A 17246-nucleotide genomic window follows, 5' to 3' on the forward strand; every position below is an offset into this window, starting at 1 on the left:
TAAATATAGCATGATTTGACTCTCAAATAACCACTAGACTGTGTTTGAGGGTTTTGCCTTGAGCTACATGGCACATTTTTTGGTTATTTCTCTCTTTCTCATTTCACAGCTGAAAAAGTGCTTACACAACATTGCTAAGGGGAAGGCTTGGTTCATAGCACCTTGCAATCATTTCCTGGCTATAAGGGACGCAAAATAGACAACCTAAGTCACATTTGTTGTCGCAGATCTGCACATCTTCACAAGCAGAAAATCTGAGAGGTATTTTATTTATTATTATTATTCATTTTGATAGATTTTCTTTTAAACATGATTAGAGTTGTACTAATGTTTTATTACAAAGTGTTGAACTTAAAAAAAGAAAGAAAAGAAAAAAATAATCATAATTTCTTCCTTTTGTGAACAAACATTTTTAAAAAAACCCAAACAACAAAACAATCCTTACAATAGTATGGTAACAAAGTAATATTGCAATTTTTGTCTTTTTATAGCATGATATGACTCTCAAATAACCACCAGACTGTGTTTGAGGGTTTCTGCCTTGAGCTACTTTGCATATTTTCTGTAATTTCTCTCTTTCTTATTTCACAGCTGAAATGGAGGAGGGTGACTATGTTGATTTTTTCTCTTTTGACTTTTCTAATGAATCTTTCTCTTGTGAGGGCACTGAAAACTGCACCGATATAGAGTTCCCCAATGAAATACAAATGTCCGTGATAGGTCTCAAGCACTGGATCGCTCTGGTCTGCTACAGCATTGTGTTCCTGTTGGGCGTTCCTGGGAACGGTCTGGTAGTGTGGGTGACCGCGTTCCGAATGCCGCACTCCGTGAACGCACAGTGGTTTCTAAATCTGGCCATCGCGGATCTGCTGTGCTGCTTGTCGTTGCCTTTTATCATGGTGCCGCTCGCCCAGGACCAACACTGGCCTTTTGGTGATTTGGCTTGCAAATTATTCAATGGTCTGTTCTACATGATGATGTACTGCAGCGTTCTGCTCCTGGTTGTGATCAGCTTGGACCGTTTCCTACTGGTGACCAAACCAGTGTGGTGCCAGAACCACAGGCATCCGAGGCAGGCCCGTTGCGTCTGTTTCGTCATCTGGATTCTCGCTCTCCTTGGAGGTTCTCCTCAATTTGCTCACATGGAGACAGATAGAAGAGAGACTAAAATATTGTGCGTTAGCATCTACAGTAGCTTAGGTCACGCATGGGCCGTAACCCTTACCCGCAGTTTTCTGTCTTTTCTGCTGCCTTTCCTGATCATCTGCGCCAGCCATTGGAAGGTTTACCACATGATGAGATCCGGGCGAGGACAAAGAGGAAGCGACAAGTCGGGCCGGACGCTGCGTGTCATCCTGGCATTGGTGCTTAGCTTCTTCCTATGCTGGTTTCCCATACAGATCGTGGATCTTCTGCTGTTGATTTTTTACAGAGAGTCAGGAAGATTTGAAGCCAACCTGCGTCTGGCCCATGTGCTGACCCTCTGTTTGGCTTACATTAACAGCTGCCTGAACCCGCTGCTCTATGTGTGCCTTGGCCGGGGTTTCAAGAAAAATCTGGTTAGCTCTCTGCGAAGTGTGCTCCACTTCGCATCCGAGGCACCGACCAATCGAACCACCATGACTGCAAACAGTAAGTCAACCACAGACGGCATGTTCAGAGAGAAGCCCGTATGAGATCTTTGCCTGGACAAGTGGATCCAAATCCCAGTCTTCAAATACCGCTCTCCGAATAATTTCTATGTTTCTATGTCTACATTTCAATGTTTTCTTTATTTTATATCACTTATGATAAGAAGTGTTTTTGATAAAAGGTGCAGTAAAGCGAATTCTGAGTGGATCAGACTGAGCACTAAAACACACTATTAGCCAATCAGCAGTAAGGGCGTGACCACTTATGAGGGGGGAGGAGCCTGTGTTGCATAGAATGTTCTTGAAATTGGGGGCGGAGCTATCAAGATAGGAGTGTGATCCTTTTAGGTAGGACGTGTTTGTTTTGGTGATTTCAAATATCAACAGCATTTCTCAGAAATCGCTTACTGCACCTTTAAGGCCTGGGTGGCATTCTGTCTAGGGATTAAAGTCGCAATGAAACAGAAGTTGCGATTGTCTTTCCTTTCCTTATTTTGAGATATATTTGAGTTAAATGGCTTCTCGAAGGGGTGGGGGATTTGTTATTGGTTAATCTCATGTGAGAGACAGGTTGTCCCATCCTCGCGCTAGTAAACACATCATCGACACGTAAAGAGATGCAGCTGCAAGAGGGAGGGGGAGTTATTATGATTCACTGGCACAAGAATGAATATATATATATTTAAAATGTACTTGCATTCATTAGTATCAAAACTCAATATTTAGCATGTAACATATGAATAGCCTTTTCACCGACACAACTGAAATGCTGTGCTCTTTGTTTTAGATACAAATGAACTATTGAAATAATTTGTTTATAAAAGCAGACAAAAACACATTTACGTTTTTTTCTGCTTTTACAAAGTTGTGGGGTTAATGTACCACAACGAAATAAATGTTAAAAAATATCAAAGGTACAACTATAACACTTAAACTTTGTATGTGTTTTATATATTTGAAGTTGAACTTGCCAGGCAAGTTGTTTTGTCCTTTGAGGTAGTAAAATGCCTGCTGCTCATTAGCTTGACTAACCATTAGAGGTCAGTAAAGAGAGACTTTGTTAAAGTGTCATACTATTGGGTAGTGCTGTGATTCCCAACCATCACATTACAAACATTTGAGTTTTGTGGCTTTTGGTCTCTGTATGTTAGCTTTGAGACCACATAGTGTACGACTAAAAGTTCACTATTGAACATTTTTTTTGTCTTCTAGAAAACATGAAACAAAATAGAGTGATGTGTCATTGCATTGCACAGATTTGTGTCCAATCAGATGCTTAGAATGTGAATGCCCTTCTCACTCATATCACCTGAGCTGAGTAAAAAAAAAAAAAAAAAAAGGGTCTGCCCAAACTTTCAAGAGGACAAAAATTTCAACAGGAAATAAATTGCAAATTCATGCTCAACAAGGTAGTTTTTACTAAGTAAAGCATTATTATGGTCTCTCATAATGGATATCATAAATTATAATACTGTATATTATTATCCCTCATATTATGCAGTAAAATAGAAGTTCCAACCACATAATGTGTGATATTTAGTGACCATTTGTGTGGGTACAAATGGGGAAAAAAAAGAAAATGTAAAAAAAAAAAAGTAAATGATTTGATAAAAGTGAGTCAGAAAGCCTTTGCTACAACATTTCAGAAGTAAAATTTTGTCTGGATATGGTTTAGCAATGTTTCTAACTGCACAACAAGGCAGCTAAATATAACAGCACACCATGGCAACTGAGAACAATACAGAAAGTTGAGCAATGACCAGAAATCATATGCCTTATAACCTCTCCTGCTCTCCTGTTGTGTATTATATGAAGTGTATTACAATTTTGTTTGAGTTTGTGTCTGTAGCATATGCATTTCACTGATTATCAGAAGTCATTTGTACATATAATCTGCTTTTTGCATCTTGTTTAACCATTTCTGTATAAATATTGAAAATATGAAATAAAGATACAATTTTAAACACCCATCTGATGATACTTTTTTCCATATACATTGGTACAACTAGAAAGGGCCCTATATGACTCTGGGATAATTAATCGGTCAAGTCCTATATATGTAGTGGATGTAAAAATACATTAGCTTTATTATTTCAAATCATACCCATGGACTAGTTTGAGACGATGGTTGATGAATAAATAAGAGTTTATTAACAACATGCAATGAGCAGGAACATTTTCAAAGACTACATGAAAATCTTGAAAATACACTGCAGGCATGAGATCAAAGATGCTGAACTAATACATTTAGGCAAGGCATTTTTTAGTACACTCCATACTGGAGTGTATTTCCACTGTACAGCACAAGTAAGGGAGTGTAGCAGCAAGAAAATTAAATATTCCAGTCCTCCAATGCACTAGGTGGCGCCAATAAAGAAGCGACACAATATCAAACTTCATAACGTATAAATAGTAATTAGTTTCTATAAATGTTGAAAAATCTGTAGTACACTACAAATGCGCTTTAGCAAACATGCTACAAAATATGTATCAAGTAAACTTCATTCTCATGAATGGTTAATGTACTGTGCAAACTAGACACAACACCTGAGACATGGCAGGCAAAGTGGTACGTAGTACTGATAAGGATGCCTGCAAAACCCCAGGCACCTCCTGTCATATGTGTGTGTGAGATGAGCTGTGAAAATTGCCCTCTTTAAAATGCTAAGCTAATGAGAACCAATTCCAGGTGAGCGAATATCTCTCTTTATCCTGCAGTTTGCTCTGTGAGTACCTAGTAATTCCTCTTTGCTTGTTAAAATATTCCCAGACAAAATGTTACCATTCTGCACTGTAAGATTAAAATGGCTTGCACTCCTCAGTTTGAGACCTGACTCGAGATCTTTTCCTGATCCTGTTTACTTCTCTCTTCTCACATTGTCTTCTGCCTCTATAGTCTTGTCAGTAATCAAGGAAAAAAATCAACAACTTAAAATGGCTTTATTAAGTGGCGGAAAAGCTAAAATATATAGCTAGAGTACTGAAAGAAAGAGATTTGGGGGCATGCCTGAGAACTTAAAGCTGAGGAAAGTGATTTACAAACATTACAGACCCATGGTCTTTTTAAAGGGATAGTTCACCCCCAAATGAAAATTCTGTCATTATTTACTCACCCTCGTCATTCCAAAAATGTATGACTTACTTTCTCACACTCAAAATGTTTTTAAGCCTTTTTTAAAAGTCCCCCTGTGTTGAAAATCAACTTTTTAATGTTGTTTATGTCTATGTGGTGTTTTAAATATGCTTTAGGACAAACCATGTGCAAATTCATGTCAACACCATTGCTGAGTATTTTCTCTTTAAAACTGCAGTGATCTAAAGACAGTTTCAAAAACATGGTTTGATATCGCTGGTGTTTCTGACGTCACAAACTTCCTTGTAACCAATCACATCAACTTGGCGGCGGGCTTTAGCATATCATTAACTATGAGCGCTCTGAAGCATGTAATATTAGCAACACATTATTAGCTCTTTGATAACGTAGTCAAGCAAAAGGTTCATATTAATTACCATTATGTGACCGATGTTGTAAAAAGCACCGAGTGGATCTCTGAGCTCATGCGAGTGAGTGGAGGCGGGGCTAATTAGCATATTCATAGATCTGTGTATACTAAATGAAGAAAGGGTGTAGAGTTACATTCAAGCTACAGGGGGACTTTAAGATTTATGCAATGTAATAGTAAAATTTCAAAAATTAAATTGAATAATCCTTTCGTATTTTAATTGAGTAATTGATTAAGGATTATTCAATTATTCAATTAAAATATGTAAGGATTATTTAATTCAATTTGATGTGTTCAACAGAAGAAAACACACAGTCATACACATTTCGAATGAAATTATGGTGAATTATTCCTTGAACACATCTGATGTGATCTTTTAATGAGTTTGGGGTGCTTTGTGTGGGTTTGCTTTGTATCTTGTGGTTGCGTCTCATCAAATCTTTTATTAACAAGAAGAAAAATACAAGAATCCCAGAAGTAGAAAATCAAGAAAACAAGATACAACTAGAAACAAAGAGGGGAGGGACTTATAAACAAGTGTGAATCCAGTGAAGCCTGACGGCAGCTCACAGCTTCCGAGTCCAAACACTCTATCAGATGCCAAAAGCAAACAAGAAACTGTGCTAATATGCACTCCCAGTTTGCTGTAGTACTACTGAAAAATTATGATCCTGACCTTAAAATTTTCTGAATCGTTGAAATATTGGTGTCTGGGACACCATGAGCATGGAGACTACAGTGTACACCAGTGGATCTCAACTCTGGACCTCAAGATCCACTTTCCTGCAGAGTTTAGTTCCACCCTAATCAAGTACCCCTGAACAAGCTAATCAAGGTCTTCAGGATTACCACAAAATTGCAGGTATAACTTGTTGCAAAGTTGAAGGTATACCTGAACAAGCTAATCAAGATCTTCAGGATTAATACAAAGTTGCAGCTTGTTCAGGTGTGTTTGATTAGGATTGGAGCTAAACTCTGCAGGAAAGTGGATCTCAAGGTCCAGAGTTGAGGACCCCTGGTGTACACCATGAAGAGTGCTCATAAAGTTAATATTCTCACTAGAGACTTGGACCCAGAAACAGTATTCAATATGCCACGACTTAAAAAGCAGATTAAGAGACGTTTTCAAATGAATTTAGTGGAGAAATAGACATATAATAGGCAGAGATGTTCATAGTCAGGCTCATACAGTGGTCATAAGTTTGAGGGAGCCTGAACGAAAACGCATGATCTTCTTTTTGAGAGCATGCGAGGCTTTAATCTTGACCACAGCATTGGAGGTATTCTGTGAGGAAGAGGAGGAGGAAGGGGGCAAGCGAGGAGGAAGTTGTTGAGGCCAGACCAGCCCTCCACTCTCATCTGAGTCACTGGACACTGAACTGGTCCCTGGAGAGAGAGTCTCACTCAGACTGGAGTCGGAGCCATCATGCGGTGCAGTAGCAGCCTCTGAACGTTCTTGCAACCTCTGGTCCTGCTCCACAAACTGAACACTAGTGTGTTTGACTGGTAACTGATTTACTCTGAGTTCTTGCACATCCTCTCTGAATATCTCCTCATCCTCTTCTTGACTGAGATCTGCAGAGGAGCACCAGAGTCGCTGACTGGATGGGTAAAATTCATCACTATGATGCCTGCTGATGTCCCGTCCCACAGTGTAATATTTGTGCTCTGGTTGGGCGACCCATCCTTGAGAGACGCAACTGTCCTCTGACCGAGAGCGGCTGGTTGACTTGGTTTGTCTCTCTTCGAGAGTTGTCCACCTTTCCTCTGGAACCCTTCTGGTTAGGGACTGAAGAAGAGCCCACTTTTGAGATGGAACGGGCTGGTGTTGCTCACGGGACTCAGGAGTTGACGACATAGGTACACAGGTGTGATTGCAGCAGGTGTGAATGTGTGGTTTCATGGTATCTGACATTGTGGGACGGCGTTCGCTATAAACCGGTTGATGACGAGGGGAGTCGTTGCTGCTGTCGTAGAGTTCTTTAACTCCATACTGATCCATTTCCAAGGAGGATTCTGGTTCCTCGCTGCTTAGGGAAGTTGGTCCAATCTGAGAACTGGGAAGGTTTGTGTAATATCTGTCTTGGGTCTCGCTCTCGTTCTCTTCCTCTGAGAGTTGTGCCCATTCCTGCCATTCCGATTGATCAAGTGAAAGTTGAGGGTATGTGTGTAAGTCTTGCCACTGTTCGGGTGCTGCTGTAGATCTGAAGTGACGCCGCTGCAGGAGTCCCAGGATGTATGTCTCCACACGCATAGCCTGCTGGATGTCCTCTTCGGTTGGGCCTTCATCTATCTTCACTGTAGGATCTGCCTCAGGATCAGAAGTAAGGCTCATCTCGAGAGTAAGGCTTTCATTCCCATCAGCCATCAGATCTGTAACCCACTGAGGGCTTTCTTCATCTTCTTCTTCATCCTCTATTCCCTCTGCAATACCCTCCAGTGGGGGGTATGGGGCAGAAAATGAGCGGGGAAGGGTGGCATGTACTGTGGGCTCCATATAACCTTCCCAGTCCAGCATGTAGGCATCTGTCAGCATGTGAGAAATAAACGATTTATGAGAAATAAAACTAGTTCTAAACACCAGGGGTTTTCAAACTTTCTGATGCCAAGGACCTTCAAGTATGACGATCCCCTTGCAAAGGACTAGGCCTATATTTTATTTCAGACACTTTTATACTGTGTGGGGGGAAAGGTAATAATTATATTATCAAGACCACAAATTGATTTCAAATTTAAATTACTGTTTTTTTTATTTATTTATTTTTAATTTCTGAAACCCCCCACCCCCCTCCTTAAATTTTCCCCTAGCACTCACCTTGCGGGGTCTATGAGCCCCAATTTGAAAACCCCTATTTCAAATCACAGCATACTCATATTTCCACAGGGTAATTCATAGTACTGATAGTACAAATGAATGCACTGATATAGGCCCTGTTTACATCTGGTATTAAGATGTGTTTTGGGCACAAGTAGACGAGGGAGATACATACCCATTTACACCTGGTATTTTAGGCTGCAATACCACGCTGAACACGGTAAGTGTGTTAGAAATCAGGAATGGTGCTTGGTACATTTTTCTTTTTGAAACCAAACTTGGGTCTTCAGCCGACAAAGTTTAAATCCCGTCTGGCTAGCGTGCTTCCCATAATGTTTACACGTTAAGTCAATAGGCGGAGAGTAGGCTCCGCCTACTGACTTTAGTCTATTGCGCTGTTCGAACACATTCGAAGCAATTCAGTCGAATGCGTTTTCGACTACCTCTGGAATTGGTCGAAAGTGAACAAGCTCAAAACGTTTTACACCCCTTTTACACCTGTATTTAGCGTTGTCTACTTGTGATCCAATCGACCAAAACGCATCTTAATACCAGGTCTTAACAGGGCCACAGAATAAACAAAAAGTGGGCATGAAAAGTGATTATAAGAAACACTCACCCACAGATCTGGGCCTGTAACAGGAGGCAGTGAGGTTTGGAGAGGAACTAGAACGCAGTGGAGGAGACAGACTTTGACTTTGCTCATAAAAACCTGAGGGATCAAGATAAATTGAAATGTTATTTTCAATGTTATTAGCTTTCATTCTATTATTCACAACATATGAGTGTATATTTTTCACATGTGTACCCAATAAGCCCCACTATTAAAAATAACTTTACATGGCAACACATTTTCGAACACTAAACCAGCTCGGAAGTGGTAAATGGACAGTATCATCCTGATTAGGTTGATGTCAGAAGCAGAAGCTTACAGGTTACAAAAGTATTGAAGTAGGTCCATTAGACAAACAGTTCTACTGTTCTTCTGTGTTCGTATGCCTGTTGAAGCATGTAAACTCAAGATCAGAACTTTATTAGGAATGCAAAACAAAATGTAGCAGCCTGTATATAATTACCCAACATATTTGTGCATCTGTACATAGTAAAATATATCCACAACAAGTGTGCAATATTGCAGAACATTATCTGGAATAAATGATTCATAGAGTCATGGAGTACCCGAGCTTGATGCGCTGGGACTGTCCAAATCCTCCTCTGTATTTTGCTCACATGTGAGTGCCGAATCTATCCTCAACTCACTGAGCTGCTGTTGCAGTGCCAGCATCAGCAGACTGGGGGTGCCCTGGAGTCGGTTCTGCAGGATACAACAGAACAGTCAATAGTGAGGGCAAGTAAAAAACATTTACATGAATACATTTGGCAGACACTTTTATTCAAAGTGACTTATATTGCATTCAAGGAATACATTTTAGTTCATGCATTTCCTGAGAATCAAACTCATAACCTTGGTATTGGGAGAGCTCATGCTTTAATACAAACTCAATAATTGCATAAATAGCTGAGAGGACAGTAGTAGGGTTCATCAGCATATTAAAGGACATTTTTTGTGCATTTTTTCCATATTAACCTATGCCCCAGATTGGCATTACTCTCCATCACCCTCACTGCATAAAACACTGTTAAATCTTAAATAATTTAAAATGTCTGTTATATTACAGCCCTATAAACTAGTCTCTTTTATAAATGAAAATAGAGATGATTTATTGTCCATCTACATTAGTATAATCTATCATTATTTGCGTGACAACAGACGCTGATAGCTAGGATAGAAAGCTTGAAGCACATGTGTTTGAGTGCATGTCACCAGTGTAGTGTGAACTCATGCGCACCACTGGCAGTAGTTATGTAAGTAAACGGCAAATGCACCATACCCGGAACATCAATAATTTACCAAAGACAGGACATATACTGTTGAGTATGCTATTTTTTTTCTGGTTTTGTTTCGAACCTAGTTTCATGCTCTCAACTGCTAGATCAAAACACATTGTGGTTGGCACCATGTTGCAAGTGAACCTGTGTTTAATGCAGTCTGGGTTTTATTTTAGTTCATGGTTTAGGTAATGAGATTTTATTTTGTTCATGGTTTAGGTTGTCCAGATTTTGTCCATGCATCACAGTATGTTCCACACCTGGCCTGAATCACTGCTCAGAGAGTATTTTTGGTTTCTTGTTATATTTTGCTGGCCTATGACGCAAAGGTGGTTTGACTTGGGTCATTATTTTAACCACTTTCTTTATTCTCAGTTCTTTCTCTCTTTTTTTCATAATAAAGGGTATAATGATGACAACCAGTGTTTGGGTGTACAGGTCCAAGACAGATGTGAGAAACAGACTATGAAACTAATTTTTCAGTGGATTTCCAACAATTTATGTTGAGACAGGCTGATGCACAAGGTTAAGATATGTTTGTAATAGCTTTTTTATATAACATGGAGGCTTGCCACAGTAATACTGGTTATACCTGTATGATGGAAAATACTGGTATGAACTTTTATTTTAAAGAGGAGACATGAGTATGAGTGAAACTTACTTGGCACCAGTCAATATCTTGACATATACTGTAGAATAGCCTTAATAAAGTAATAAAGCACATCCTACACAGTCTCTTATATTTACAGGTACTTTTCATAGACAAGTCATTGTTCAACACATAGGACACATGCACAGTTTTTCGATCTTTCCAAACAGGCTGTTTTCGGTATCACCCCCTATAATTTTGTTCACTATTCTGTACGTTACTTCACTAATATAGTTATGGATGGATGATTCACACTTACAATTGGATATAGAAAAAGTATACATATTTGTCTGAGGGGAGGGCTTCAAGATTGGAATTTAGCCCAAACCCAGAGTACACCCCCCATCTCTGGTTGGGATAGGAAACATTTAAGAGTGAGGAGTTGGGGTGGTGGAGGGATGCTGGAAAACTGTCATGAGATAGTGGTAGGTTGGCTATATATATATACCTCCTCTTGTGCTAATTAGGTTGATTTTCTGAATGTGCTTCTCCCGAACTTCATTAATAAAACATCATTCCATGAATGATTGAATGAAAACGAGTGAGTGAATTCAGACACTGATTGCACTGGAATTGCTGTGAACGCCTTTTTTTTTTTTTTGGGTGAGATATGCGAATTGGAGCAATGCTCACAGTGAATTGGTATTCTTTAGGGTTGGGAAACTCTGGCCCTCGAGATCCACTTTTCTGTAGAGTTTAGCTCCAACCCTGATCAAAATCACTTGCTTGTAACTTTCCAGTAATCCTGAGCCTTGAGAACGGAGGAGCTCAAACTAGTCTGTGGCAAGCAGGGCAGGGCCAAGGGCCATGAGAACGAAGGAGCTCCGGAAGCATTAAAGGAGTAGCAACGACAGTGAAGGACGAAAGACGACCAGGCCTGGAATTTATGTTGTGTTTTGTTTATGTTTGTGTGTCAGTCGTCCGTGAGGAGCTGCTGCTTTACTTTCATTTTGTTGTTTGTTTATTTTGATTATTAAAATACGTTGAACATTCGCTGGTTCCCACTTTCTTCTTCCCTGAACAACTAACTTTGTTACACTGTTGCCAAAACCTGGAAGGAAGCAGGGACACGCTGTTGGAGAGCCCTCGCTGCTGAGAGGGATCATAGTGCTGAGGAGGTCAGGCAGCACAAAGGAGCAGTGACCAGTTCCGAGGCGGTTGTGCTGGAGCGATGGAAGAACAGGTGGGACAAAGAGCTTGCTGTCGTGCTTACTGGTCAAAGAGGGGTGGGGGAGGAGCAGGGAACTCGCTGCCGGCTGCCCTCAACCGGAGGAGCCATTGGCGTCTGCCAGGAGACGGAGGAGGATCGAGCCGTCCACCAAAAATTGTCCAGTACCATCGCATGGCACCGCGAGTGAGAGACCCTTTTCTTGTTGAGAACCGAGGGGCAGTTTGTCAGGGAGCTGGACCAAGAATTGTCTTTGAAAAGGAGTAAGGAGGAGGAATGTTCAGGTAGCTAGCTTGAAGCCAGTGGGGCTGTCGTTAAGAACAGGTCCAGTCTAGTCACTCAGGTTCACAGGTATTTATTGCACATCCAAGAGTATTGTATCTATAGGTGCATGTGTCTGCATACAAGCATGAGCATGTGAGCGTGTGGTTTCTACAAATTGAAACAGAAATACAGAGTTTTTAGGTTTAAATAATAAACAAATCAGTTACAAAGCAAGTACAAATCTTCCACAGTCATATAAACAAGAAATGAGGCTACCTACTCACAATAAGTTAACTAAGCACATGCCTAAGCAGGAAAACAAACTTAAAATGCATACTTAGGGCAAACTTATGTCAAATCAAAACTCTAAGTATCAAAAAAAGCACTTACATTGTCAGTCACACACACGCAGGAAATCAAAAGGAGTAAAAGTCAGTCCCCTGCACGGAACAGCCACATACAACAGAAATGGGAAGCTGTGGGCACAGGTGCAGCTAATAAAGCCTGAGGGGAGTCCTAATTGACTTGATTGGGTGGAGCTTAGGGCTAATAGGGAAATTAGTATGCTAGAGGGGTGTGGCACTTATTTTGAGGCTGCAACAAAACTCCTTAACAGTCTTTTTTTTTCATCTCTTCTCTCTCCCCTCTCTTGTCTCCGTCTCTCCAAATGCTTCTGTCTCCTTTTCTCTCGCCTTGTCTGTCCCTACCCCCAGGTGCTGTGGCTGCCGTGACTGGTCCCCTGGTGGGGGGGAGGGGGGGAGGTAAAGCACAGTCTCGTGGGTACCCACTGGCCTGCAAAAAGTGATGGGGGTGTGTGGCAAGCAAGGCAGGGACGAGGGCCATGAGAACGGAGCGAGGCCGGTGGCATGATTGCTAATGAGTGTCACCTGTGCTCCGGAAGCTCCGGAAGCATAAAAGGAGGAGCGACGACAGTGAAGGACGTGAGAGGACCAGGCATGGATTTTACGTTGTGTTCTGTTTATGTTTGTGTGGCAGTCTTCCGTGAGGGGCTGCCGCTTTTCTGTCATTTTGTTGTTTGTTTATTTTGATTATTAAAGTACGTTGAATGTTCGCCGGTTCCCACCTCCTTCTTCCCTGAAAAACTAACCTTGTTACACTGGTGCGGAAACCTAAGAGGAAAGAGGGACACACTGTTGGAGAGCCCTATCTGCTGAGAGGGATCGAGATGCTGAGTAGGTCAGGCAGCACGAAGGATCGGTGACTACCAGTAACTGCCTGAGGCGGTGGTGCTGGAGTGATGGAAGAACAGGTGGGACGGAGAACTTGCTGCCGTGCTCTTGAGTTGAGGAGGGGTGACTGCCGTCCAAGAGGGAACAGAGGAGTCACCACCATTTGCTGAGGCCAAACCCTGCTGCCCTCCGCCATGATGGGGGAGGAGCAAGGAACAGAGGACTAACTGCCGGCTGCCCTCAACCGGAGGAGCCATCGCCATCTGGCAGGAGGCAGCTGAGGATCGAGCCGTCCACCGAGGACCATCCAGTACCATCGCATGGCACTGCGAGTAAGAGTTGGTTGAGGTTGAGGACCGAGGGGCAGTGTGTCCGGAAGCCGGACCAAGAATTGTTTTTTCTTTTCCTCTCTCCCCTCTCTTGTCTCCATCTCTCCTCATGCTTCTCCTCACCTCATCTGTCCTTACCCCCAGGCCACTGTGACTGGCCCTTCCGGAGAGGATGAGTAGGGCATAGTCTTGTGGGTACCCCCCGGCCAGCCAGGGAAGGGTGATGGGGGTATGTGGCAAGCAGGGCGGGGCCGTGAGAATGGAGTGAGGCCATATCTCTCATGGAGGAGCTCAGAAGCATAAAAGGAGGAGCGATGACAGGAAGGACGAGAGAGGACCAGGCCGGGAGTTTTTGTTGTGTTTTGTTTATGTTTGTGCAGCAGTTGTCTGTGAGTGGCTTTTTGATCGTGAAAGTGAGTAATTTCTACACCCTCCCCACCCCCCGGAACGTGACTTTGCCCCTGCCCCCATGGAGGAGGTCTGTGCACGCCAATTTTTCATCTGTTAGTAGACCTATAAGAGAGCCTACACTAGAGAACGCGGAGCATTTGATGGATAAGACTGAGTTAGATCCATTTTAAGGGTATAGAAAGATACAGTCAGTTTGAAATCAAGAGAAAATACAGCAAATTGGATCTCAAAAAGCACAACTGGACCTCCCTCTCTGAAATTCTCATTGGACAATGGATGACTGCTTCAGAGATAAGTTAAAATGTTCTGATATTTGAGTCAAATGATGCAACATTGCTTCATTGAAACACCATTCTCACTGAAATCATCGGGTTTGCAGCACAGCTTGAATTCACCTGTCCATTCTTCCTGACAAAAATAAGACTTGAAAGAACTTTTATAAATGTTCTTAGAATCGAATCGCTCATAAAACCATGGCAACATGGTTTAGCGGCTGAGGTCAAAGCTCAAGTGCATGAGAGAACATGACAGGTATAGAAAGGGAAAACAGAGGACAAAGATAGAGGATCAGAAATCTAATCATTGCAATTTTATGTCTGCCAGATGTAAACAAAGACCATAAGCAAACCCCCCACTGAAAACATGATCCAGTTTGGATGATTTCAGAGCCAATATCAGCTATTCCCTCTGAAGTCTATGACTCAACCGCATCTTGTGTTTTATTCTGCTTCACGTCGTGCACAGGATCAGCTGGTCTGGTGTCTCACCCTCAAAGGCCTCATGCAGAAGGCAGCAGTCTATTTGATTATCACAGAAACAGACAGGACCTGAGGGAGATCAAGCTGCATGTGTACTCTCATTATCCAGCTGCCGTGAGCGCCTTGCCTTTAATGTGCCAAAATGGGACACAACCAGCATCCCACTACACACACCCACACACCACCCTGCCCCCATATCAGCATATACACACACACACACACAAACATCACTCTAACAGTCCTAAAGTCCAAAATACATCACTAAACTGCATGAATTAATTACTGAAGCACACAGATCCACAGCAAGAACAGGAGGGAAACTTTGGGCTTGAGGGCTGATATAGTGTGTTTGAACAGACTTTGTATGTGCAAACTAGCTACTATAACGCAAACACTGCTGAACTACAAATAAATCTGTAGTGTGGCAAACTGGTTTAAAGCGCAGGGATTAACATGAAACAACTGGGATCAGTTGTAAGGATTTCTCACAGTTACATTGCTAATTATATTATTAAAGGGTGCATGTGTGATTATATGTTACCCACAGGGCTGTGTGTGTGTGAACAACGCACTCCATCCTCATTTGCCTGAGGAGATCAAATTTGATTCTTTCTATAGCTAATTGGTTAATTAACAGCTGCAGTTTGAATCAGCCAGGAACACAGAGATGATAGATAGATAGATAGATAGATAGATAGATAGATAGATAGATAGATAGATAGATAGATAGATAGATAGATAGATAGATAGATAGATAGATAGATAGATAGAGAGCTAAATGAATGCATGGCACTTTGCTGATCGAAGCTCTCATCAGTCTGGCAGACTGAAGAATGTTTTCCGGTGGTCGCTGAAGCGGAGCGCGAGAGCCGCTGACAGCTCATTTGGGTGATGCGTCTCGAGCGCACCCGCACGCGCCCGTCCCGCGAGAGTCTGACTTATTAATATTCCGCTCCATGCGCCTTTTGTCTGATCCATCTATGGGGGAGAAACTCTGGGGAAAGAGAGACTGCTGCTTATTTGATTTCTCTCACCGCCTTTTCACTGGCCATTTATTGAAAACTGAGTTAGGGTGAGTCCGAATCCCTGGAGGCAGACATACTGATGGACAGGTAATGAAAGGACAGGAGGGACTATGCGCTCTGCTAGTTTATGAATATCACTTTGATAAACACTGCTTACTCAGCCACTTATGCAGACGGAATACAGAGTTTCAAAACATAATAATTAAAATATAAATATTACCTAATGTTTCATTAAAGAAATTAAATACTTTATTTCTTAAAGCCATTACTCTTAATGATAATTAAAACAACAACATTATAATATAGGCTAATATAATATAATAACACGGAGAATATATATTGTTAAAGAAATTGATAGTTTAATATTTCTTTAGTTAAAGTAGGAATTGATAAAATCCATGCGAAACGAACAATGGATAGTTAAAGGTCTACATGCCCCGCCCCCTTTTCCACATGCACATCAATCACAGCTGTCAAAAACATTCACTTGCTGTGAAAAGAAATTGCTTTAAATTATACAGCAAAACTGCTGCTGAATGGTAGTATTATAATGTAATATTGGTGTTATAAACATATCGGCAGTTTTCACGTGCCAATTACGTAACACCAGAAAGTACATATTTTAAACAAGCCTCTTGTTTTTGCACACTCTTAAAAAGGTTGTGGAAAATGATTATTTAAATATTCTTCACACTAAGAAAAAAAAAAAATGTTTCTTTTAATAACGGAAAGGTTCTTTGGGGAACCAAAAACCATCTATGACACTGCTAGCAAAAAAACAAAACAAAAAAACAACAACAACAAAAACACACATTTTGAACCTTTATTTTTAAAAGTACACTTGACTAGAATAATATAATGGCAAGACTGCCTTCCAGTGCATTTCTCGTCTTTTTAAACTTTTCCCAACCCCTGCGCGAATATCCACATCTCCATAAAGCGATAGTAAACCGCTGGAGGGAATCCCAAAAGCATCCGTTTCATCACCTACCAGCTGTAGTCTTAAAGTGAGCTGCTCCTGTTCTCTGCCGCCGCGGGCCGGACCCACATCACCCCAAGCCTGGCATCCCGGCACTGAGTCCCCGAGCGACAGGGCGCCGAGGACCAGACTCTCCTGCCGCTGCTTCAGCATCTCCAGTTCACACAGCCATGCAAAACTGGCCTCCAGACGCTCTTTATTCCGACTGCGCGCTTCTTCCATCTTCAGAGGAATCCCGAGGTCCATCAGGAGCCTCCTCACCCTTCCCAGCAGAACAAAAGCAATCAATCTTTCAATATGATCTGCGTCAGCCTGCTTCTGCTACAGTTGTGGACGTTTATCACGTTGCAAAGAGACAAATATCCATTTGTTTTGAGTGTTTTCACCCTAACACGAGCCTCTGTTGCTCATAATGCTGCGGTCGGACAATATTTGGGTTTATCAGTTTAAATCTTTCCCTCACATTGCTGTACATTGAGGTGTTCCCTGCTCATTAGAATATTCCGCTCTGTCCGCTGTGATTGGTTGTTATCTCTCCGTCACCGCCCTCCCGAGGAACTCCCACACTCTTATTGGTCAGTCTCCGGCTTATTCATTTGCATGCAGACCATGGCGAGTCTTCGTGAGTTCGAGC

General features: G+C 41.8%; 2 protein-coding genes across 2 annotated transcripts; one reads left to right on the forward strand and one right to left on the reverse strand.

The window, feature by feature from the left end:
- Nucleotides 1-120: 120 nt before the first annotated feature.
- On the forward strand, nt 121-3601 carry c5ar1 (complement C5a receptor 1). The gene is made up of 2 exons (XM_048168281.1): nt 121-261; nt 592-3601. The coding sequence occupies exon 2, from the start codon at nt 597-599 to the stop codon at nt 1674-1676; it is 1080 nt and encodes a 359-aa protein (XP_048024238.1). The 5' UTR covers nt 121-261; nt 592-596; the 3' UTR covers nt 1677-3601.
- Nucleotides 3602-5026: 1425 nt separating this feature from the next.
- Nucleotides 5027-17095, reverse strand: LOC125254648 (dapper 1-B). Its single transcript, XM_048169354.1, has 4 exons — nt 16625-17095; nt 9129-9264; nt 8569-8661; nt 5027-7660 (listed from the first exon to the last, which is right to left on the reverse strand). The coding sequence occupies exons 1-4, from the start codon at nt 16856-16858 to the stop codon at nt 6318-6320; spliced, it is 1806 nt and encodes a 601-aa protein (XP_048025311.1). The 5' UTR covers nt 16859-17095; the 3' UTR covers nt 5027-6317.
- Nucleotides 17096-17246: the final 151 nt, after the last annotated feature.

Source organism: Megalobrama amblycephala, linkage group LG19 (genome assembly GCF_018812025.1).
Source record: "Megalobrama amblycephala isolate DHTTF-2021 linkage group LG19, ASM1881202v1, whole genome shotgun sequence".
NCBI classification, from domain to species: domain Eukaryota; kingdom Metazoa; phylum Chordata; class Actinopteri; order Cypriniformes; family Xenocyprididae; genus Megalobrama; species Megalobrama amblycephala.